This window comes from Grammomys surdaster, unplaced genomic scaffold (genome assembly GCF_004785775.1).
Source record: "Grammomys surdaster isolate TR1022 unplaced genomic scaffold, NIH_TR_1.0 169, whole genome shotgun sequence".
In the NCBI taxonomy this organism is placed as follows: domain Eukaryota; kingdom Metazoa; phylum Chordata; class Mammalia; order Rodentia; family Muridae; genus Grammomys; species Grammomys surdaster.
This window is the reverse complement of record NW_021604617.1, coordinates 11,508,468-11,529,004: the sequence shown is the minus strand read 5'-3', so window position 1 is coordinate 11,529,004 and position 20,537 is coordinate 11,508,468. Positions and strand designations below refer to the sequence as shown.

At 46.7% G+C, this 20,537-nt stretch overlaps 1 protein-coding gene across 2 annotated transcripts; it reads right to left on the bottom strand.

The window, feature by feature from the left end:
- Window positions 1-3,541: 3,541 nt before the first annotated feature.
- On the bottom strand, window positions 3,542-18,889 carry Tdrd6 (tudor domain containing 6). 2 transcript variants are annotated; one of them, XM_028766665.1, is made up of 6 exons: window positions 17,152-18,889; window positions 12,682-16,572; window positions 10,617-10,741; window positions 8,878-8,967; window positions 5,502-5,568; window positions 3,542-4,107 (listed from the first exon to the last, which is right to left on the bottom strand). In XM_028766665.1, the coding sequence occupies exons 1-6, from the start codon at window positions 18,749-18,751 to the stop codon at window positions 4,037-4,039; spliced, it is 5,844 nt and encodes a 1,947-aa protein (XP_028622498.1). In that variant the 5' UTR covers window positions 18,752-18,889; the 3' UTR covers window positions 3,542-4,036. The 2 variants fall into 2 exon arrangements, with proteins under 2 accessions (XP_028622498.1, XP_028622497.1); XM_028766664.1 differs by having other exon boundaries at window positions 10,617-10,744; window positions 12,682-18,751.
- Window positions 18,890-20,537: the final 1,648 nt, after the last annotated feature.

Here is a 20,537-nt window from a genome sequence, read left to right as displayed (position 1 = left end):
AGAGAGAGAGAGAGAGAGAGAGAGAGAGAGAGAGAGAGAGAGAGAATGGGAGAGATAAACAGCAATGTATTTACCCAAATAAGCATTTTTAAATGTGCACTGTAATATAGGGTAGTCATGAATGCCTGACCTAAGGTTCCCTCCCCCGGTAAGTGCAATGAACATAAAATAGAGAATACAAAAATTATTGCTGGTCTAAATAATAATTTTACAAAGCTTGTCCTTTAAATGTCAAATGAAAAGCTACTTTCATATTTACAAAGTCTCTTGCTGGGAACAATGCCAGAGAAAACATGTTGTAAATGACGTAAAATTCCCAAACTAAACAATGAAAACAGATTGTCCCACCTTTGGCGCCCTGTACTGAGCATCAGAGTTAAGTCTGAGCAGTGTGAGAGTGCTCAGACTTGACAAGTTTCTCTACGACATTTGGCTGAGGTAAGAATCGTCCTTTGATCTGATCGTGAAGCCATTGTTCTACTGTAGGATTGGTGATGCTGTCCCATTTCCAGTGACGATGAAAGGGGATGTGGGCGAGGGTTTTAGAATCCCTGGTACAAGGGCAATAGAGTCAGTGTTGGTACTTTAGGTTTTTAATCTCTCGTGTGTTCTGTTTACTAAATGAAGGTGCCGTGAGGAGGCAGGGCAGGAATCCCCACTCAGACAGGTATTTACCCAAACTCAGTAGGTATTTACCCCACTCAGTTGTGGGGAAAATTTTAAAAAGGCCGCCACAGCAGCGCAAGCCCGCCGCCGTGGCGGGTCCCCACATCAGGGAGGGAGATCCTACGGTTCCAGCGGCCTGAGGGCCTTGGCGACAGCGGGCCCCAGTAACACGAGGAAGTCCTTGGTTCCAAAAAGGTTTATTGACATGACGGATAATAGATGGATCTAGGCGTACCCCCCCAAAACTCAGGGCCGTCCCGAGTTATATAGGGAGGGAGAAAGGGGGAGGATTAGGGGAGGATCTGGGGGAGGAATGTTTAATTTGCTCTGCCCTCTGGCCTTCATTAGTATGTAAATCTCTAGGGCCTGAGGCCTATATGTGACTCAATGGAAATGTGACTGTTTTCAGGATCCTAGATAATGGGAAGGACCAAACTCCTGCAGGTTCTCACGCAGAATTCCACGGAGAATCTCGGGGTTCTAAGTACCTGCTCAACCATGACCCATGATACCCTTATACAGTCCCACACTCAGTTAGTTATTTACCCAAAGACTGTGAAGGACACAAAGGAAACATTCAAAATTCTCAGCCAACTTTGGATGTTTTATTTATATGGTCAAGCCAGGCCTGGTGGTGCACACCTTTATCCCAGCACTCAAGGGGCAAAGACGGGCTGATCTCTGAGTTCGAGGCCAGCCTGGACTACAGAGTGAGTTTCAAGACAATCAGGGATATACAGAGAAACCCTGTCTTGAAAAAACTAAAAAGAAGAAAAAAAAGACTATATGAGATGACACGGTAAGATTAACAGCTAAGTGGAAGTTTAAAGGGGGTCTTATAGCATTTTGTGTTTACTCTGTTTGCACACATGCATATGAGTGTGTTTATTCATGTGTGCATGTGCATGCGGGTGCACGTCATCACGCATGTGTAGAGGTTAGATGACATCCTTCCACCCTGAGTCAGTTGGTCTTTGTTCTTCTCTGCTTCGTATACCAGGTTAACTGGCCCTCAAACTACCAGAGATTCTCCTGTCTCCACCACCTGCCCCATTGAGGAACACTGCTATTATAGACAAGTCCCCCTGCCCCTGACTTTACCTGGGAACTAGAGATTCATATCCTCACCCTTGCTGCTCCTACAGATTCCTCTCTCCAGCCATTCAAAGGCACATACGTGTGTATACATCTGAGAAGCGTATAGAAAACGAGTATGTTTGCTGAGGGCTACAAGGGTGTAGGCTGCCCACTGGTTAAGTACTCATTCCAGTGTAACTGTCCTGTTGCATCTCCAGAGTCTCCAGAGCATGGCTTGGCCTGGCCAGTGTGAACCAGGGTTGTCAGTTTTAGGCTTCATCCTTCTCTAGCTCAGTTAGTAGGTAACTGTGTTCTGATTTGCCACCACTTAGTGCACGGTCACTCAAACCGAGAAGAGAAACTGGATATCTCAAAGGAACAAAATTCCTTCACACAAAACTGAAGGCGTTTTTAATCTGGCCATAGTGTGACTTCTTTTCCTCTTGGTAATTTATAATACTTGGCTTGCTATGCCAGCCAAACTATCTACTGCATTTATCCCAAAGACAAACAAGGTTTTTCAATTACTTTGTAAGAATTCCCCTCTGTGTGTCTGTATGTGTGTGTCCATGTGTATGTGTGTGTGTGTGTCTGTGTGTCATCATATGTGTGTCTCTATGTCTGTGTATGTCAATGTGTGTGTATGTGTGTGTGTCAGAGTGTATGTGTCAGAGTGTGTGTGTGTGTGTGTGTGTGTACTGGTGAGTGTGCCTGCCACTTCTTGTGCAGGTGCAGGTGGAGGCCAGAAGAGGACATTGTGTTTCCTGGAACTAGAGTTACAGACAGTTATGAGCTGTCCTGCGTGGGTGCTGGGTACTGAACTCTGGTCCATTTCAAGGGCAGTAGGCACTCTTAACTGCTGAGAGATCTCTCCAGCATCTTATTTTGTAATGCAACTTCTCAGTTTTCCACATACTTAAATGGTACCCGCATTTTGTTAAGCTTTCAAGACAAAGTTTCTTTGTGTAACCCTAGTTAGCCTGGAACTCACCATGTAGACCATGCTGGCTTAGAACTCTGAAATCTGACTGCCTCTGCTTCATGAGTACTGAGTGTAAAGACACTTACCACCATGCGCAACAACACCTAGTCTTTAATGTTTAATTCTCAGTGTTCCCATGGGCCTGCAGGGCCTGATAGTTTTGTTTCTATCCACATATCCTCACCCTATTTACACTGGGCATATCTTTTTATTTTAAAAAATGGTTAAGTGTTGTGACCGAGATGGGTTTTTTTTCTTTTTTCTTTTTTTTTTTCAGTTTGTGGTTTATGCAGATGCTCAAAGGAGAAAAATGATGAAAAACATCCAGGGAGCTACAATTTACAAATAAACTAGCACACTGGGCATTTCTCACAGGAAAGGAGAAAGGCACTCGAAATCTTTCAAGCGCTTTTCATGTTGTAACCTGATGATGGGGGTCCCGTCCCCCAGACCCAGGTAGTGTATAGAGTCAGCTCTTACAAAGTTGTTCATTGGTCTGCACGTATGTTTTACACACACACACACACACGTCAAATAAATGTAGTCTTAAAAGTACCAGCTGAGTGACAAACAGGTAAAAGCTATTTGCATTTTATTTTACTTTGACAGGGTCTCATTATGTAGCTCTGGCTGTTCTGGGACTTACTATATAGATGAGGCTGCCCTCAAACTGAGATCCTCCTGCTTCTGTCTCCTGAGTGCTGGGATTAAAGGCATGTGCTTATTAAGTGCATGCTCAGAACTAAGTTTTCCTAGCACCAAAGTTACCCATTTCTCAGATACAGAGGAGAGACAGAAGAACAGACGAGGCTGCCACAGCTTTAAGGATAAACTTTATTCAAATCTTGGGTTGCATTGTTGTGTTTTAGGTTCAAACAGAACAGTAGCCACCTATTTCAGTAGACACACAAGGCAAAGTTTCAAAAGAAAAATAGGGCTTCTGACAGTCTTGCTAACTTGGCAACATCCTATCATGCTCATCGTGAACCTAGAAGTTTTAATTTTACTACAAACAATCTATTGAAAAGTTAGCACTTTTAGGAATATAGCAATATGTTAGCAAATTGTTTAGCAAAATAAATTATCCTGGCTGAAAAGAAACATGAGAAGGCTATAGACTGAGGAACAAGGCCAGATACCTCTAAATAGCAATACACAGGCTGTTTTTGTCAACCTGAGACCAACGCTTCCACCACACATCAATTTGTCCCCGTAAAGGACAACTTCCGGGATCACGTGCTTTACGTTTCCTCCAGCACCTTTGGTCTGGGTAGCACGTGGTTGTTAAAGGCAGCTTCTGATTGGCTGCATTTATGCATTCAGCTTGGCCGCAGTCGAATCTGCGTCACCTCCACTCTCCTCCTCTGAAGCAGAAGAAAAACCTGAGGGAGAGAAAGCAGAGTAACAACAGGGTGGGGATGAGGATGGGATGGATGCCCCCGAGAAGTAACCAGAACCATTCCAATCTTTCTCTCCCTCACTCCCTCCCTCTCTCTCTCCCTCTCTCTCTCTCTCTCTCTCTTTCTCTCTCTCTCTCTCTCTCTCTCTCTCTCTCTCTCTCTCTCTCTCTTTCTCTCTGAATCAGTGAATATACACATGTATAGGGATGTGTGGAAACAGACAACTTGGTAAGAGCCAGTTCCTCCTTATACCATGGACGGGTTAGGTGTTTGTTTGTTTGTTTGTTTGTTTGTTTTCAACGTGGCACAAGTTAGGGTCATCCATGGAGAAAGAACTCGATTGAGAACATGCCTCTATTAGACTGTTCTTTGGGTAAGTCTGTATGTCATTTTCTTGATTGATAATCCATGTGGAGAGAACCCAGCCTACTATGGGTGGTGCCCACGCTGGGTACGTGGTCCTGGCAGGTATGAAAAAGGTAGCTGGGTGTGACCATAGAGCAAGGTAGTAAGCAGCATCTCTCCATGGGTCCTGCCTCTGCTTCCTGCCTGAGTTCTTGTCCTGGATTTCCTCATTGACTGACTGTGACTGGACCGTTCTAAATAAACACTCTCCTCCCGAGTTGCTTTTAGTCGTGGCATTTATCACAGCAATTCAAAACAAACCAGAACACCTCATATGGGATCCAGGAATGGAACACAGGTCAGCAAGGCTTGGCAGCAGGTCTCTTTACCCACCGACCAATATGGCCACCCACCAAGGTACTATTTACAAAAAAGCCATGTGAAGTTCTGGGGGTGCCCAGCAAACTGAAACTTGTCATGGAGATGAACTAAATGTCCAGAAGGAAATTCCAAAAGACTGATAGACAGACTGGATGTGCAAGTAAATTAGTTCCGAGAATGGACCTAAGTTTTAGTATTTTGTGTGATGAGGGAGGATGGGTGGGTGGGTGCCCATATGTGCAGAGGTGAGGGGACAATTGGCAGACATCACCTCTCCCCTTTCACCACAGTGGGTCCATAGGTTTGACAGGCACGGCAGTAGGTGCCTTAACTCACTCACTGATGCAATCCTGCTTGTCCCAAGAATGCTATTTCATGCCTTTTAAAATACTAATCTGTCAAGGTCAGAAGTTAACTTCTAAGATTTACTCAGTTCACCAACAGGTTCCCTCTGACATTTCAGCAGGTCTTCCTCTTACTCATCCCAATTCACCACATTTAAACACGCTACCCCCACCCCCGCCCTCAGTTCTGCTAATATCCACAGAAGCTCCCAACTCATTACATTTGAGAGATTAAAGGTAATGCTATCTTTAAGACTTGGAAATTCTGGGTGACAAAGACACTGTGGTTTTAAGCACACGGGTTACCTTTGATGGTGGTGTCATCCAATGGCGTGAAGGGAAGAAGGTCCTTTCCCACTGTTTGGAATGCAGCCTAACAAATGGAACCTTGGAGTTATTATCATGGTTAGAGTTGTAAACACAGAAATCAGAACCTCACCACAGATGGGGTTAAATGGTAAGATGAATTCCTGGGAATTGTCAAGGTTTGGTTTCAGGGCCAGGGATCAGAAGCAGAAGCATGCCTTAGCGTTATCAAGTTCTCTCTGTTTGTTCCATCTCTGCTGGAGCGTCCCACACAGGCAGGGAAGTGCCTTTTTCCTGTATGTATGTTCTTCCAACCATGGCAGCTTTGTTTGATGGAGGAAAGAGAGGGCAGTTGTACAAACGGGTGTGCTGGTATGTACCTATAATCCCAGCACTTGGGAGGAGACAGGGGGACCAGAAGTCCAAGATCATCCTCCACCCTGTGTGTGTGTGTGTGTGTGTGTGTGTAGCTCAAGGCCAGCCTACGAAGATGCAGTATAGTTAGCCCTAAAGGGAACATATAGACTGGACCTCCTCTTCCCAAATCTCGGAGTTCATTGCCAGAAGAGGGGGCAGAAAGAGTATAAAGAGCCAAAGACCGTGCATAACTACAGAGCAGAGCAGCTACACTCACAGCATGCTATGGCAGCATGCCCAAGACCTGTGCAAACACGAGTTGGACCAATTCCGAACATGGGAATGGGTGTTGGGACCAAAATCCTACCCCTAGGCATGAAGACATTGACGGCTGAAAGAAGAAACTGTTTTCTCTAGAGCCCAGCCCTTACAAGGTCCAGCAGAAAACCCACACAACCAAGAATACCTGGACAGCACAGATTGGTCTTGAAAGGTTATAAAACAAAGAATGTGAAGCTGGGTGGGTAGAGAGAGGAAGTGAATCTGGGAAGAGCTGGAGAAAGGGAGCGTAGAGGACCAAAACACATTGCATGAAACTCTCAAAAAATTAAAAACAAACCACAACAAAACCTAGCCAGGCTTTGAGGGAAATGAAGAAGAAGAAGAAGAAGAAGAAGAAGAAGAAGAAGAAGAAGAAGAAGAAGAAGAAAAAAACGGGCCATGGCTCTTGAAATAGCAGCTCTTTCAACCTAACCATTTCATGGTAAGACTCTGATGAGTTATTATTCATTACTGTACCTTCAATAACTAATAGCATTACGCGCAAGTAGAACTTATTAGTGAGACATTTTTGTGGTAAAATTAAATCATTCCGATAATAAAGTTTAAAAATAGACACAAGTCACACACACACACACACACACACACACACACACGCACATGCATGCACATGCATGCACACACACATCTGTATACTTTTGCACAGAGGGCAGGTCAAACAGAAAACTGTTCATGGGGTAGACAGCAGTATCAGAGAAAGGCTCTGTCTCTTGAGAGAGATTGACATGCAGCAACCCTGAATAGCGGAAGACAGGAAATGGGCGGGAAATTCCATTGTGCTATTTTCTTTTGGTCTTGGATGGCGTTACCCTGGTGTACAGGCACCTAGACCTCGGGAGGAGCCTGTCTCAGTCCTGCAGTTACCTGAGCAAGGCTGTACTTAATGCTTTTCTCTTGCCCACTTCACTCCAATGGCAATCTCGGTCACAAAGAACTGAAAGATCGCCAAGAGAAAGCCAAAGAAAGAAACATTTAACAACTTTACCAAAAGGGATCAGAAAGTGAAGCTCACGGGGGATGAGGGGGATCTGAGTTCGATCAACAGCATCCGTATAAAAAAACTGGGTGTGCTGGAGCGTGCTTTGTAGACAGGGCCAGAGGTAGGCAGCAACCACAAGCTCGCTGCCAAGTCTGCATGCCCAAACCGAAGAGCCCCAGTTCCCTCTCAGTGAGGACCATTGTCTCAAAACAAATGATGATAAAACCCCAACAAAACAAAAGCCAACATAGTGGGTGGCTCTTAAGGCACACTAGAGGTTGACGTCTGTGTTCCACATGCATGTACGTACACATGCCTGTGTGCCCTCCACACGTAGAAAAAAGTGACATGGCATAGAAGAAATCTCAGGGATGAGGAAGCAGAGTTTTAACGCTAACATGCTAACACTTAAGTATGAGCTCAGTCTCAGAGCAGCTCCTGCGCTTGGCAGCAGTAGCCCAACACTCTCTCATACCTGACTACCGCTGGAAGTTCCAGATTGACACCCCCCCCCCCCCGGTGGCGGAGGTGCGGGGCAGACCGGGCAACAAGACAACTGAACTTTGAAAACTGAACTGGAACCGGAAGGCAGAGATGGATGGAGGTTACAACAGGAACCTTAGTCATCTACTAAAATGAAAACCTCAGCCTTCTCCAGAGGATGTTTACAGGACCTGGGTCATACGTGATTCAAAATGTTCACGACGTAATAATCCACAATGACTCAGCCTATTAAGAAGGAAGGAAGCTTGAACTGCCTCTCCAGGGAACAGACGCTCGACAGAGGGAAACTGTGACCATCAGCCATTGGAGATGGCGGAAGCGAGAAGTTCAGATTCAACCGTGCAGACACATCTTGGTGGCTGTGGAAGTTGTCCGCCACGACGGTCCTCCACACACTGTCAAGTAACGTGCTGCGGCAGCATCCGTGTTGACAATGTGTGAGAGGAGTAAATTCAATCTGGGTGGCAAAAGGTGGGAAAGGCAACGAAACCATCAACCAGCTTGTCTTTCCAAGGTTGACGGCAAATGGCGGTCTCTTTTTCATTTTTAAATAGAAAACATATCTATTTTATATATATTTATGTGTGCCTGTGTGAGTGCAGGTGTCCTTTGGAGGCCCAAAAGAAAGGGCATTGGATCCTCTGGAGTTCGGGTTACGGGCATTTAGGAGATGCCCAAAGTAGGTCCTGAGAACTCAGCTCATATCTGTAGCCAAAAACAGCGAGTGACCTTAAGTTCTGAGCTATCTCCAGCAACTTCATTTTAAATTTCGCCCTACCCTCTCTCCATATATGTATATATATGTGTATATATATATATGTGTGTGTGTGTGTGTGTGTATGTGTGTGTGTATGTATATATATGTATATATGTGTGTATATATATGTATATATATGTATATATGTGTGTGTGTCATATGAATTATTAATACCCAACTTTTTTTTTAATTCTTTAACCTCAAAGTGAAAAAACAGACAAACAAGGAATAAATAATGAATGACTAATTTGCCCAAAGCGATACTTGGCCTCCAATCCCAGAAACATTGATTTTGTCATTGATGTAGTCAACTGTGTTGATTCAGGTTCTTTTCCCTGTGTGCATTCTTCCTAAGACAAGGGCTTTGAAAAGGTGCTCATCCAAATGTCTTGGGAAACAAAGAACAAAGCTTTCATTACTCAACGCTTACTCAGGCATACCTCAGAGGGTCTCTTATCTACCTTGGGAATACCATTCCAGACATTCTCAGGGCTTACTGTCTCCTCCACACCATTTGAAAGGTTCAAAACCTACAAGAGGAAAGAGAGCAACTGGTGAAAACAAAACAAACACAACTAAAACCCGGCAAGATTTACAAACTGCGGATGACTGATGCATCATGGGAATCGTCACGATAAAGCAGGAAACGTGTTTTCATGAGAGGCTGGGGATGTAGCTCAGCTGGTTGGGTGTTTGTCTAGCATGCACAGCCCTAGGCTCAACCCGTAAGGGTGATGATGCGTGCCCTGTCATCACGCATGGGAGATGGAAACAGGAGGCTCAAACGTCCAAGGAAATTTTGGGTTAAATACAGAGTTTTGAGGCCAGCCTGGGGTACATGGGACATTGTCTCAAAAGAAAAAGGTTATGTTAAAATTTACTCTGTTTTTTTTTTTTTTAAACTCAGTACTACAAACGTGCTGGGTATATATGCTAAGGGATCAGAAATAATTAAAATTCCAAGTATAATGGAAAAAAGGGCCTACAATCAGAGTACAATGGAGTGTAGAGTGTAGTGTGTACACTGTTTCCCTGAAAGGTCTGCTTCAATATGCTCAAATGTTTGGATAGATTATAGGTATACAGCTCTTTCTTGGGGGTAGAGTTTGTAGTTATTGGGCAAATCTACACAGTAATATTGGACAGTGTTTCTCAGCAGAAATGGCTAAAGGAAATCACTAAGGGTTATTTGGAATTGATTATGTGGTGAGCCAGGGCATTCCTTTAACACCAGCACTGGGAGGGAGAGGCAGGCAGATCCCCCCACCCGCCAAGTTCAAAGCCAGCCAGGGCTACACAGAAAAACCCTGTCTCAAAAAACAAACAACAACAAAACAAAAATCCTGTGATAGACAGGATGGAACATGGGTGAAATGGGACTGCTTTATGACATACACCAAAGCAAAAGCATACATATACAGATGCATACACATATACATATGCAAACTTAAGCAGTTTGATGTCTAAAATATGGTACAAAATATTAAGAAATGATTCTAAGGCTGGAAAATACGGGCATTCAGCTGAATGTGGCCTGCCTATGAATGCTAATGACATTAATTTACATTCTACACAGTAGCTCTCCCATCTTAAGACTTGCTTACTCATTTGTATATGTGTGTGCCTGAGTGTGTGTGTGTGTGTGTGTGTGTGTGCACCTTATGCATACAGGGACCAATGCAGGCCAGTAGAGGGCGCCTGCTCCATTGGAGCTGGATTAGAGGTGGTTGTGAGTTTCCTGATAGGAGCTCTGGGGACTAAAATGGTTTCTTCTATGAGAACATAAGCGCTCTTAACCATTGAGCCATCTCTCCAGCCCAGGCTGTCTAGTATTAATGGTGTAATAATGTATATTCTTGAATCCACCTCAAGAAATTCAGAATTGGTAAGTTAGGCTAAGGTCCAGGAATATAGAATTTAATGAATAGGCCAACAAATGCGAGTGTATCTGGTTTTCCAGATGACAGAATACAAAACCAAATAATACCACGATAAACTGAAAGTCCCACCAGTGTTTGAGTAGGTTTGAGTCCCACAAAGGTGCCAAGGAGAATGAGTGCCAGGAGAAATGAGCAGAGATAAGCCAATAGCTACCCGGAATCTCTGACAGTCTGGGGACGTGAGTAAAGCTTTTATAAGCAAGTCTGGCTTGAAATAAAGTCCCCCACTTTCCCCTTACCCTTGTTCCTTCTTCTGCAAGTTCCAGAATCTCACACTTAGACCATGTGTTTCTTAGGCTCGACCACACGACACACTTCGATCCAACCGAGAAGCCTTTCAGAGTGTAGGTGTTCTGTAGCTGAACTGCTGAATTGAACACAGGGAGACTCAGTGTGCACAGCCTGGTGCCTTAGCAGGAGACACTGGGCACTTCTCTAGTCAAAACTTACTACTCTCCTTGTTTAATCAGGAACATGCAAGTTGTATGTTAGTATGTTTTCTCTTTCCTCAATTTTATTATATATAAGATATATTTCACACACACACACACACACACACACACACACACACATATCTGTATGCCCCAACTTTATATAATCCTAGCACTTCCCCAAAACAACAAAACTAAAAACCATCCTTAAATTTGACCTTTAACATTGAAAATTGCTACTAAACACATGTATTGTCACTATCAGTGAACGCGTTCTAGTGTCATAGCCTGTACCCTGCCATCCATCCGTAGATGAAGATTGATGTATCAGGTATGCATGTGAAAAAGAATGCAAGGTATTTTTCTTTCTGAGTCTGGGATGTTTAGGATAACATAATGATACCCAGTTCCATCGAGTTTCCTGAGATTTTTTTTTTCATTTTTCTTTGTGACTAAATAAAATCCCACTGAGTATGTGTGCCACGTTTCTGTGGTTGGTTCATCTCCTGATGGACATCTAGGTTGATTTGCTCATAGCTCTTTTGTGGGTAATTCAGCAGCAACCATGATAAGCAAGGGTGCTGGCTAGTTTGACATCTACTTGACACACACTAGAGTAACCTGGTAAGAGGGACTCTCAGCTGAGAGAATGCCTTGGTAAGATTTGCCTGTGGGCAAGCCTGTGCTGCGTTTTCTTGACTGGTGATGAGGGAGGGCCCAGCCCACTGTGTGTGAAGCCACCCCTGGCTGGTGGTCCCGGGTTCTGTAGTACAGCAGACTGAGTAAGCCTGGGGACCGAGTCAGTAAGCAGCACTCCTCTGTAGCTTCCCTGTCAGCTCCTGCCCGGAGGAGGCAGTTCCTGCTGTCAAAGCTTGGCCCTGGGTGACAGGCTACAAGCTATAAAACAAAATAAACACTTTCCTCCCCAGGTTGCTTTTGGTCACAGTGTTTTATCATGACACTCTAACCAAGAAAACAAGTCTGTGTGGGGGGACTTAGGAGCCCCTTGGGAATATAACTAGGAATGGTTGTATCTTATGAGAGTTCTATTTTTGAACTTTTTGAGAAACAACCTCCATACCACTTTCCATAGTGACTACACCGGATTATACTCCCACCGGCAATGAGTAAAGGCTGGCCCTTTATCTCAGGTTAGCCCTCATTTGCTCTCTTGTTTCCATTTGTTTTCTTGATGGCAGCCATCTTACTAAAGCACTTTCCATTTGCATTCCCCTGATGGCCAAGGATGTTAAATGTGTATTAAAAATGTTGTCTCCTTTTGGAAACTGTCCATTCAGTTAATTGGTCAAGTTGTTGATTAGAAAACTTTGTGAGTACTTTTTTTTTTAATGGCTAATGTTTAAAGATCTTTGTGTATTTCAGATGTAAGCCATCTCTATGAAATGTAGCTGACAAAGGTTCTCACCCATTCCAAACATTTTAAAAGGTTAGATTTTCATTTTTAGTTGTTATCTGTGTGTGCAGATGCCCACAGAGGCCAGAAGAGGGCACTGGATCTCTCCTGATCTGGAGTCCTGAGACCCTTGATGTGTGTGTGTTTAGAATCTATGTGTCTTCTGTAAGAGTAGTTTGTGCTATTAACTAATGAGCCATCTCTCTCTACCCCCACTGATCAGGCTGAGCCAGAGGTAGCTCAGACTCAAGATAAGTCTGCTGTAGAGACAGAGGCTTTCCTTCTAAAAACCCAAACAAGCAAAATTCAAACGCCCCTCACAAAATTCAAGTCTGAGCTAAAGTCTTTGTGTTTAATTTTTCTCAGAAAAAAAATGTAAGTAACTCCGCAATAGCTCTCTCCCCCTTTCTGGAAAATGAGAATCACTTATCAACTAAAAGGAGAAAGAGAACAACGCACCTGGTACGGAGCTCCCGCACTTCCTTCCTTCTCTGGCTTCTTCTTCAGAGAACAAGGGTGCCAATAAGGTGGTGCTGTCTCTCTTTTCAAACTGTGGAAACTCCTCTTCAGACAGGTTCGTTTCCTCGCGTGCCGGGGAACTGCCGCCCTTCCCGTGGTGGGGGAGTGGAGATGACGTGCTGTTGTCGTCGTCAGAAGAGCCCGTGCAGCTGGACTTCCTCTCATCCTCGGCATACCTGGATTCCTGGATGCTCTGACTGACAGTTGCGGATAAAGGGCTTATGCTGTCATTCAAAGACAGCTGGGGTGTGGGGAGCTCCAGTTCCAGCTGCTTCTCGGCCTCGCAGTCCAGGGGAAGCTGCATCATGAAGGGCCCCAGGGTGGCTCCTGCCTGGCAGCCTGGGGACAGCGGTGCCATTGGAGACCCCAGGCCTAGCTCCTCTTTCTCTTCCTCCCCAGCAGGGGAGTGCTGTAACTCAATGGATTCCAGTTCTAAGAATTCTTTGCATTCGTCATAGTCATCGGGGGAGAGTGGTACCTCTAGTGAATTCAGTTCCAGTAACTCCTTTGGGTCACTAGCATGGGCCAATATCGGGTTAAATCCTGGAATGAGATAGTTATCATCGTACTTGACTCTGTCCACGAAATGGTAATCCATGTTACCTTCTAGCCTCTCAGAACCCATTTTACCTTTGCATGAGTTCTCGAAAGTGTCGAAGATGTTACGAGTGCTGCGTTCATAGAATTTACTTGGCTTGGTTTCAATGTTTAAATCCTTCTCAAGTCTCTCTGAGAACTCGCTTGCCCGGGCTTCCATGTAGAATGTCTTATCTTGGGCTATTTTATGACTTGGCTTCTTGAGGCCCAGGTCAGGACTGGGAAGGCCTCCCTTTCTCTCGGAGCCATGCTTCTCACAGAACAGGTCACTCTTGGGCATGCCTATCTTTGCATACTTCTTCATCTTCTCGTTAATGTTCTCGCCTTTGCTCCTTAGCTCCACGATGGCTAAGGGGATGTCGCAAACGTCTCTTTTAATCTCCAAGATTGTTATTTCCAACACGTCCTCTGTGATGATGTCATAAAAATAATCATTTCCCTCTTGAGGGCACACACCGCCAGAGACAGCGAATCCAGAAAGGCAGCATGGAAACGCTTGCATGGGGATCCGTAGGAGCTCAGAAGGGATGCTCCAAAGTGCTTTGGTATCCACACAGTCTTCCATGTTCCCAAAGTCCACAAGCCTGACCGACGGAAGGTGATCGTCACTGATATTAGTGACGAGGGCTCTATAATAATGCCCATCTTCTCTGTACCTCACGATGCAGGGATCTCCAATTTGCAGACACTGGGTGCAGCTTTTCCTGTCTGCGAGCTGCTTGGCAGCACTTTGAACCTCTGTTTCTAGATACTGCAGCTTCTCGGAATCGGCAAACTGACACCAAAAGTACTCGGGCCCATCTATCACGGTGGCGTAGGCTTTAATCAGTTTTGCTTTGGGGTTATACCAGTTAAGAAACACTGAAGTATCAATGTTGGGTTTGTTAGCCATCTTCGAACAGTCCCCTTTCATGGTTTGGGTGGTAAGCCCCGCTTGAGATTTTTCATTGAATGCACACCTGCTCATCACATCTTCAGCTATGATTCCGTGTTCATCCGCGAGAATCACTTCCCAGATGCCTTGGAATTTAACAAATTCGCATCTTATCTGAGCCTCTTCTGTCCTTTGGGAAAAGTAGCCCACCATTTCCTTACAACTTACGGCGGCGTCGGGTACCAAAAGCCCCCTTAGGGAGCAATGGAAGCACAATGCAGGTAACACGGCATCAATGGGGCCAAGCCGACCCGTTCTGTTAGTGTGAACTACAGACATGTTGCCATAATCGATAAACTGTACAGACAGAAGGTCGTTGGGCTGCTGTTCCAGAACTACTGCCCGGTACCATAAGTTATCCTCTGGGAAGACGGCGCATATCACGTCTCCGATTTGCCATGGTGGACCTGCGTGGTACTGGGGCCGTGTTCTGACGTCATTCAGTCTCTCTGAAAGGCGATTGATCTCAGCTTCGTCTTCTATCAGCTGGATGTAGAAATCTGAAAGGTCGTTAATATGCGAAACATACACAGAGGTCTTAAAGCCAGGCGCTATTGTCTTTTGTGGGAATTCACAGATCTTGGGAGGCAGATCTCTGCTGCTGGCTTCTCCCATTCTTCTCTCAGGAAGAGCGGAGTCTAGTTTGGAGGCACTCATGGGTGAGTTGGCAAACATGTCTTCTTTCTTCTCCCTTGTTAAGGGAAACCCTCCATCACTTTTGTTTCCCGTCGAGTCCTGATAAGGTGTGACTAGGTTGGCCTTTGCTGAGCCTTGTAAATATTTGAGCTCCTTGCATGCTGGGCTGATCTTGGGTTTGCACGATTCACCCATAATCTCTGCACTGTGTGCTTTGCTCTCTCCTGATTTGCCCAAATAGTCTGTGGGTAATGGCTTCACGCTCTCCTTTTTATCTTCAAGCACTTCGGTCTCGTGGAGTATTATTTCATTTTCTCTGTCTTTTTTCCTTGTTCTGTTTTTGTAACCAAGGAGCCCGAGCTTCTCGTTAATACTGGCGTTGATTTGGACACTCTCGTCATACAGTTCTATAATCAGTCTCCCATCCGGGTCTTTCGCTACGACTAAAGCCTTCAATGACTTATCTAAAACTGTCTCCTGAAACCAGGCCGTGACTTCTTCCGGGATACGATGAGGGATGTCGGATAATGAGCATTTCACGGCTTGCATGGGCAAAAGTAAAACATCATAGGCGTCTCGGGGGATGGGGAGCAGATGATCGCTGGCTACGTATGTGTTCCCGAAATCAACAAAAAAGACTTTACTTGGTTCTTTTTCTATTATTATTCCCCTATACCAGTTTCCGTCAGTATACTTGGCAAGGCACAGGGTTCCAGGGACCAAGGTGGATGCTTTTAAATTCAGTAAAGCTTTACTCAGCTGCATAATGTTGTATGATAATTGTTCTAAAATGTTGGTGTTTCTTGCGAGTTGGCAGTAAAATGTCCAGGGGTCATCAGCGTGCGTTATGTACACCAATTCCTCACTTCCGATTTTTAGGTCATGGGTGGAGTAGTAGTAAGAATGTAGTTGAACAGAAGGTTCCAGGGGCTTCTGGAGTTTTACAGGCCTAGCAAGTCTCTTTTCTACCAAAAAATGGCAGGCACTCTGAAAGGGCGTCAGCAAGTCCACAACATTGAACCACTCTTCCTCATGCCTTGATGCCAAAGCAAAGATTGTGCATTTTAATTCTAAGTTATTCTGCCAAGCGTTATCGATAAACCCACTAAAAGCCTGTACTGCCTTTTCATCCCAGACAAACGGATTTTCACCAGTCGGTTGAATTAAATTATAAAGACTGCACCGAAAGGCCTGGGCTCTAACCTTGAAGAACACATCACTGACCGAGAGTATGTCCTTCATAGATACCACGTCTTTGTCTCCATAATCCACAAACACCACTCTGACATGTTCTAAAGACTGGGCCCCGCTAATCAAAGCTCTGGACCATCTCCCGTTTGCTGTTCGCTTTGCCAGACAAGCACGCGTGTCCCCCTCATAGGGAGACGGCTCACTTTTGCAATAGTCCTCGATGTCACACATCAGGGTTCTGAAACCTTGCGAGTTCCTCATCAGCTGACACCAGAAGGAGCCAGGGTTTTCGATGTGAGACACCTTGACTTCAACGGTGCTGCCCACCTCCAGTTCCCCTTTACCACAGCAGTCTGGTTTCGTCTTCAAGAAATTCAGCATGAGGAGAGATGGGTCAGACATTGCCTTCTCTTTGTCCTGTGCGGTCTGTCCAGTGGGAACGTTGGAAAGGCTTACTGTGTCGGCCAAAGCTTCTGAAACTGAGAAGGTTTTATTGTCTTTCTTGGCTTTCTGGTCTCCTTCGACCTTCTTGACAGAAGGTATTTTGCTAGACTCCGAAATAAAATGACCCGAAACCTGCCCAGGGGAGTGGGCACTGAGTCTGATGTTTTCTTTGGTTTCAAATTCCTGAAACTTGGCATATCCAGCTTGAGCAATGACCTTACTAATGTTTTCCTCCCCTGTTCTGGATTCATCCAGGATCTCTATGACATATTGGCGATCCTGCTTATCAAGAATGTGGACCACCAATTCTTTGTGGAGTACCGTCTTTTTAAAAAACGAAATTGCTTCCTGGCTCCAAGCTTTCCCCAGAGGCCAGATGTCAGCCAGGGTGCACTTCAGAGCCAGTATCGGTAGCCGCCTAAACTGAGGCAGCAGCATCCTCACGTCACACCAGTCGACGTTCTCAGAGTTGCCTCGGTCCACCAGAAACACATCCACACTCTTGCTGTCTAATCGGGTGACCATGGCCCGGTAGTAGCCATTTTCTTTCCATTTTACACAGCAAAGGTCATCCGGTTCCGGTTTCAAGATAACCCCATCCAGCTTACTGGCAGAAGAATAGAAACTGCACATTCTCTTCGTCAGTTTGCTGAAGGTGTTCTTGTGCTTTCTAAGGCGAATCCAGAACTCCGAAGGGCTCTTCACGAACTCCACCTGGGCGTCGTAGAAGGTATTCATCTTCAACCTGATGGATCTCAAGGATGGGAGGGAAACTTCCTCTTCCATTTCCTCAGCCGGAGACTGAGACTGAAACGCCGCTTCCACTTCGTCCTCATCTTCATCCTCTTCCTCCTCTATCCCCTGGCTCTGAAGAAACCGGTCAGCCAGGCAACAGGATTGTACTCCGAACGCACTGTTGAGATTAATTCCATCTTCCCCGTACAGGGTGACATAATACATATGCTCAAAGGAACAGTAAAATTCAATCTTCGCATTCACTGCCTGGCCCAGGATCAGAGCTTTCAGATCACCTACTTGTGAGCGGGACCAGCCTCTTCCGCAGTCCCAGAGTCCATATAATGCACAAGGGTAGGTCACCACAGGCATTCGAAAATACTCAGGCAGCAAATAGCGAAGGCTGCTGCAACTCACTAGTTCTTTCCTTCCGTAGTCGACGTGAAGCACCTGGGCACAGCGCTGAGGCCTGAAGGTCTCAAGCAAGAGAGCTCGGTACCACTGTCCGTCCAAGCCACAGGAAGCACATGGAGACCCCGGCTTGTCAGGGCTCTCCTCCTTCTCCTCCCAGGTGGCACTGCCAGAGTCCTCATCCTCTGTCCCCGTGGGCGCCCGGTACACCTGGGCCATGTTCTCAGAGAGACGGTGGATCTCCTGCGAGAGGCTCCGGAGTTGGCAGTGAATTCGGTGGGGATGGCATACTTGGGTTACCACCACCGGCTCCGTCACTCCCAGCTGCAGTTGGGGATAAAAATAATCCAACCCAGGATGCTCTTGTTTGGGCGCGGCTCGCGGGAGAACCGGAGCTCCTGAGCTACCCAGCCCGGCCGCAGTCAGGTAGCGTTTGAGCAGCGAACAGAAGAGGCTGTCGGGTACCTGCCGGGCCAGACCCAGCTCCTCCATCTGCTGAGACACAACGGGCACCTCCAGCAGGACCAGGCGATGGAGGAGCAGCACGTCCAGGACCCGTCCGTGCACCTCCTTACCCTGCAGGTTGCTAAGGAAGTCCACGGCGCTGGGGGACCAGTGCTGGGGTTCACCACCGCCGGTGCCACCGCCGCCCGCGGGCACCAGACCGGCTAACACACATCCTAGCACCTCGGAGGGCAGATGGAAGAACTCGCTGCGCCCTGGTGCCAGCGAGCCCGCGCCCGCCGTGATGGTGCGGCCCTCATCCAGCAGGAAGACGCGACTGTCTTGCGCCTGGCGGCTGACCACGCGGCAGCGGTGCCACATAAGCCCCACCTGCACCAGGCACAGCTCCCCCGGCGATGCCGACGCCCCACCCAGAGCCCAGGGGCCGCGCGTGGCTGCCGCCTCCTGGATCTCCCGGCTCAGCCGCACGTACTCCTCCCGCCGCTGACCCACCAGCCCCCACAGCTGCACCGGGATCACCTCGGGATGAACGTCCACGAAGGACACCCGCAGGGCCAGTGAGGCCCCGGGAGTGGGCAGCCCTGGAGTCGAACTCATGGCTGCGGCCGGCCGAGAGCTTCCCTGAGCGTCCGGAGACGGTCCCACCGAGCCAGGTCCGGGGCACTGAGGCAAGGAGAAGGACGCCCGGAGAGGCGACCCTTCGGCCAGGCGCCCGGCGCAGGGCCTCGGGGACTCGCGACTGGTAGCAGCCGGCGGCCGGCCAACCGCCCACCGTGCCTCGCAGGCTCGGGTAGCGCGCGGCTGCCTGCCTGCCCGGCGCGGGGGGTTTCAAGGCGACCCGAGGGGTGGCTTCCCGGCACAGGGGACACCTGAGGATTGGAGGGACAGGGTAAAGGTGTGTCCTGCTTCCTCCCAGGATGCTTTTGACTCCGGGAAGCTCAGTGGCAATGCCTGACATTGATCCTGTAGGAGCGCAGGGTCTGGAGTCCTCTCCGTTTAGGTTTTCTCGAAGTGGATGGAGCCCTGAGCACCAAGGACCGTGCCAGCCATTGGAGTTCCCGAAGAGAAACAAGAGAAACTGGGAAGGGAAAAAAATGGAGGTTGGTGCCTTCCTGGGCGTTGAGGCTGGAACTTTCATGGCTCTAGGCAAGGCCTAGATGAGGCCCAGCAGTGCGCTTGCGCCCTGCAGGGCCTGAATGAATTTTTTCCCCCACCTGGTGCCTTGGAGATCTGGAGGCTGCCAGAGCCTCTGTAACCTATGGTCCTGTTTCATTTCTGAGTGACAGATCCCATAGGCACTTCCGATAAGGTCTGAGGTCTATGGTTTCTTCTCAGTGCTTTGTCTGGTGTGGCTTTCTTCCCTCCTTCTCTTCCTGGTTGCAAAGCTACGTCCAGCTAGGGCACCCAACTTTGAGGATGCTCTACTGATTCAGTGTGAGGACATAAGTAGATCCACCTGCAGACCTCTCCTGCCCCCAAAGCCTAAAGGACGGAGTTATTTCTGCAAACTCTTATCTATTATCAGATTTTTTCTCCTAATTTACCAAAGAAAATCTCTGCCAAAGATATGGAAGCAGAACAGAAAATGCAGGTCTAATTTGAGGTGCACCTGATAGACAATTGCATTAGATTTGCTGTGCATTCGCAAAGTTGTATACATCTCTAAAGGACTTTTCTATACATCTCACTGCAGGTTTCAGGGTTAACACAAGACAGCGCTTAATTGTGCCTCTGGCCCAACTAAATTGCAGTGTATTCCTGATGAGAAGTTACCCATGCTTCTAAATCCCCTTGGATGGTTTCTTTTCCCATTGTGTTGCAACTTATTACCTGATTTCCCACTAGCCCACATGGGATGGAGGAAATGAAATGCACAGTAGCTATTGAATGAACACATTTGATTGTCCAAAGTTTTCCCTTAACATGATGAGCTTATCCTTGAAAACTTCAATTCCTTGTGTTATTTTTCTGTAATTCTTTAATTTTTTTCATTATGGAAGAAAAGCAAACATTGGATTAAAAAATATTTAGCAAGGGTCTGGAGAGATCGCTCAGAGGTTAAAAGGACCTACTGCCTTTGCAGAGGATAGAATTTCCAACCCTAGCACCATGGGTAGGTCACAACTGACTGTAACTCCAGCTCCAGATAATCCTATGCCCTCTTCTGGACTCCTGGACTCCATGAAACACACACACACACACACACACACACACACACAACTCTTAGGGCTGGAAGGTTGGGTTAGAGAACCTGGGTTCAGGCCTCAGTACCAACATGGTTGCTTATGGTTATCTGTAATTCCATTTCCAAGGAACCTGGTGCCACCTTCTGGCTTCTGAAGGTGCCAGACAAGCACACTGAGTACATTCACATACGTAGGGA

Bases quoted from the DNA above. Each gene is read 5' to 3' on its own strand.
- Tdrd6 (XM_028766664.1), bottom strand. From the start codon at position 18,751: ATGAGTTCGACTCCAGGGCTGCCCACTCCCGGGGCCTCACTGGCCCTG. The intron at 10,745-12,681 runs GTGCGTTGTTCT...TGTTCAATTCAG, and splicing joins GTGCGGGAGCTCCGTACCAG to CAGTTCAGCTACAGAACACC. The intron at 4,108-5,501 runs GTAACCCGTGTG...TCTCTCCCTCAG, and splicing joins GGATGACACCACCATCAAAG to GTTTTTCTTCTGCTTCAGAG.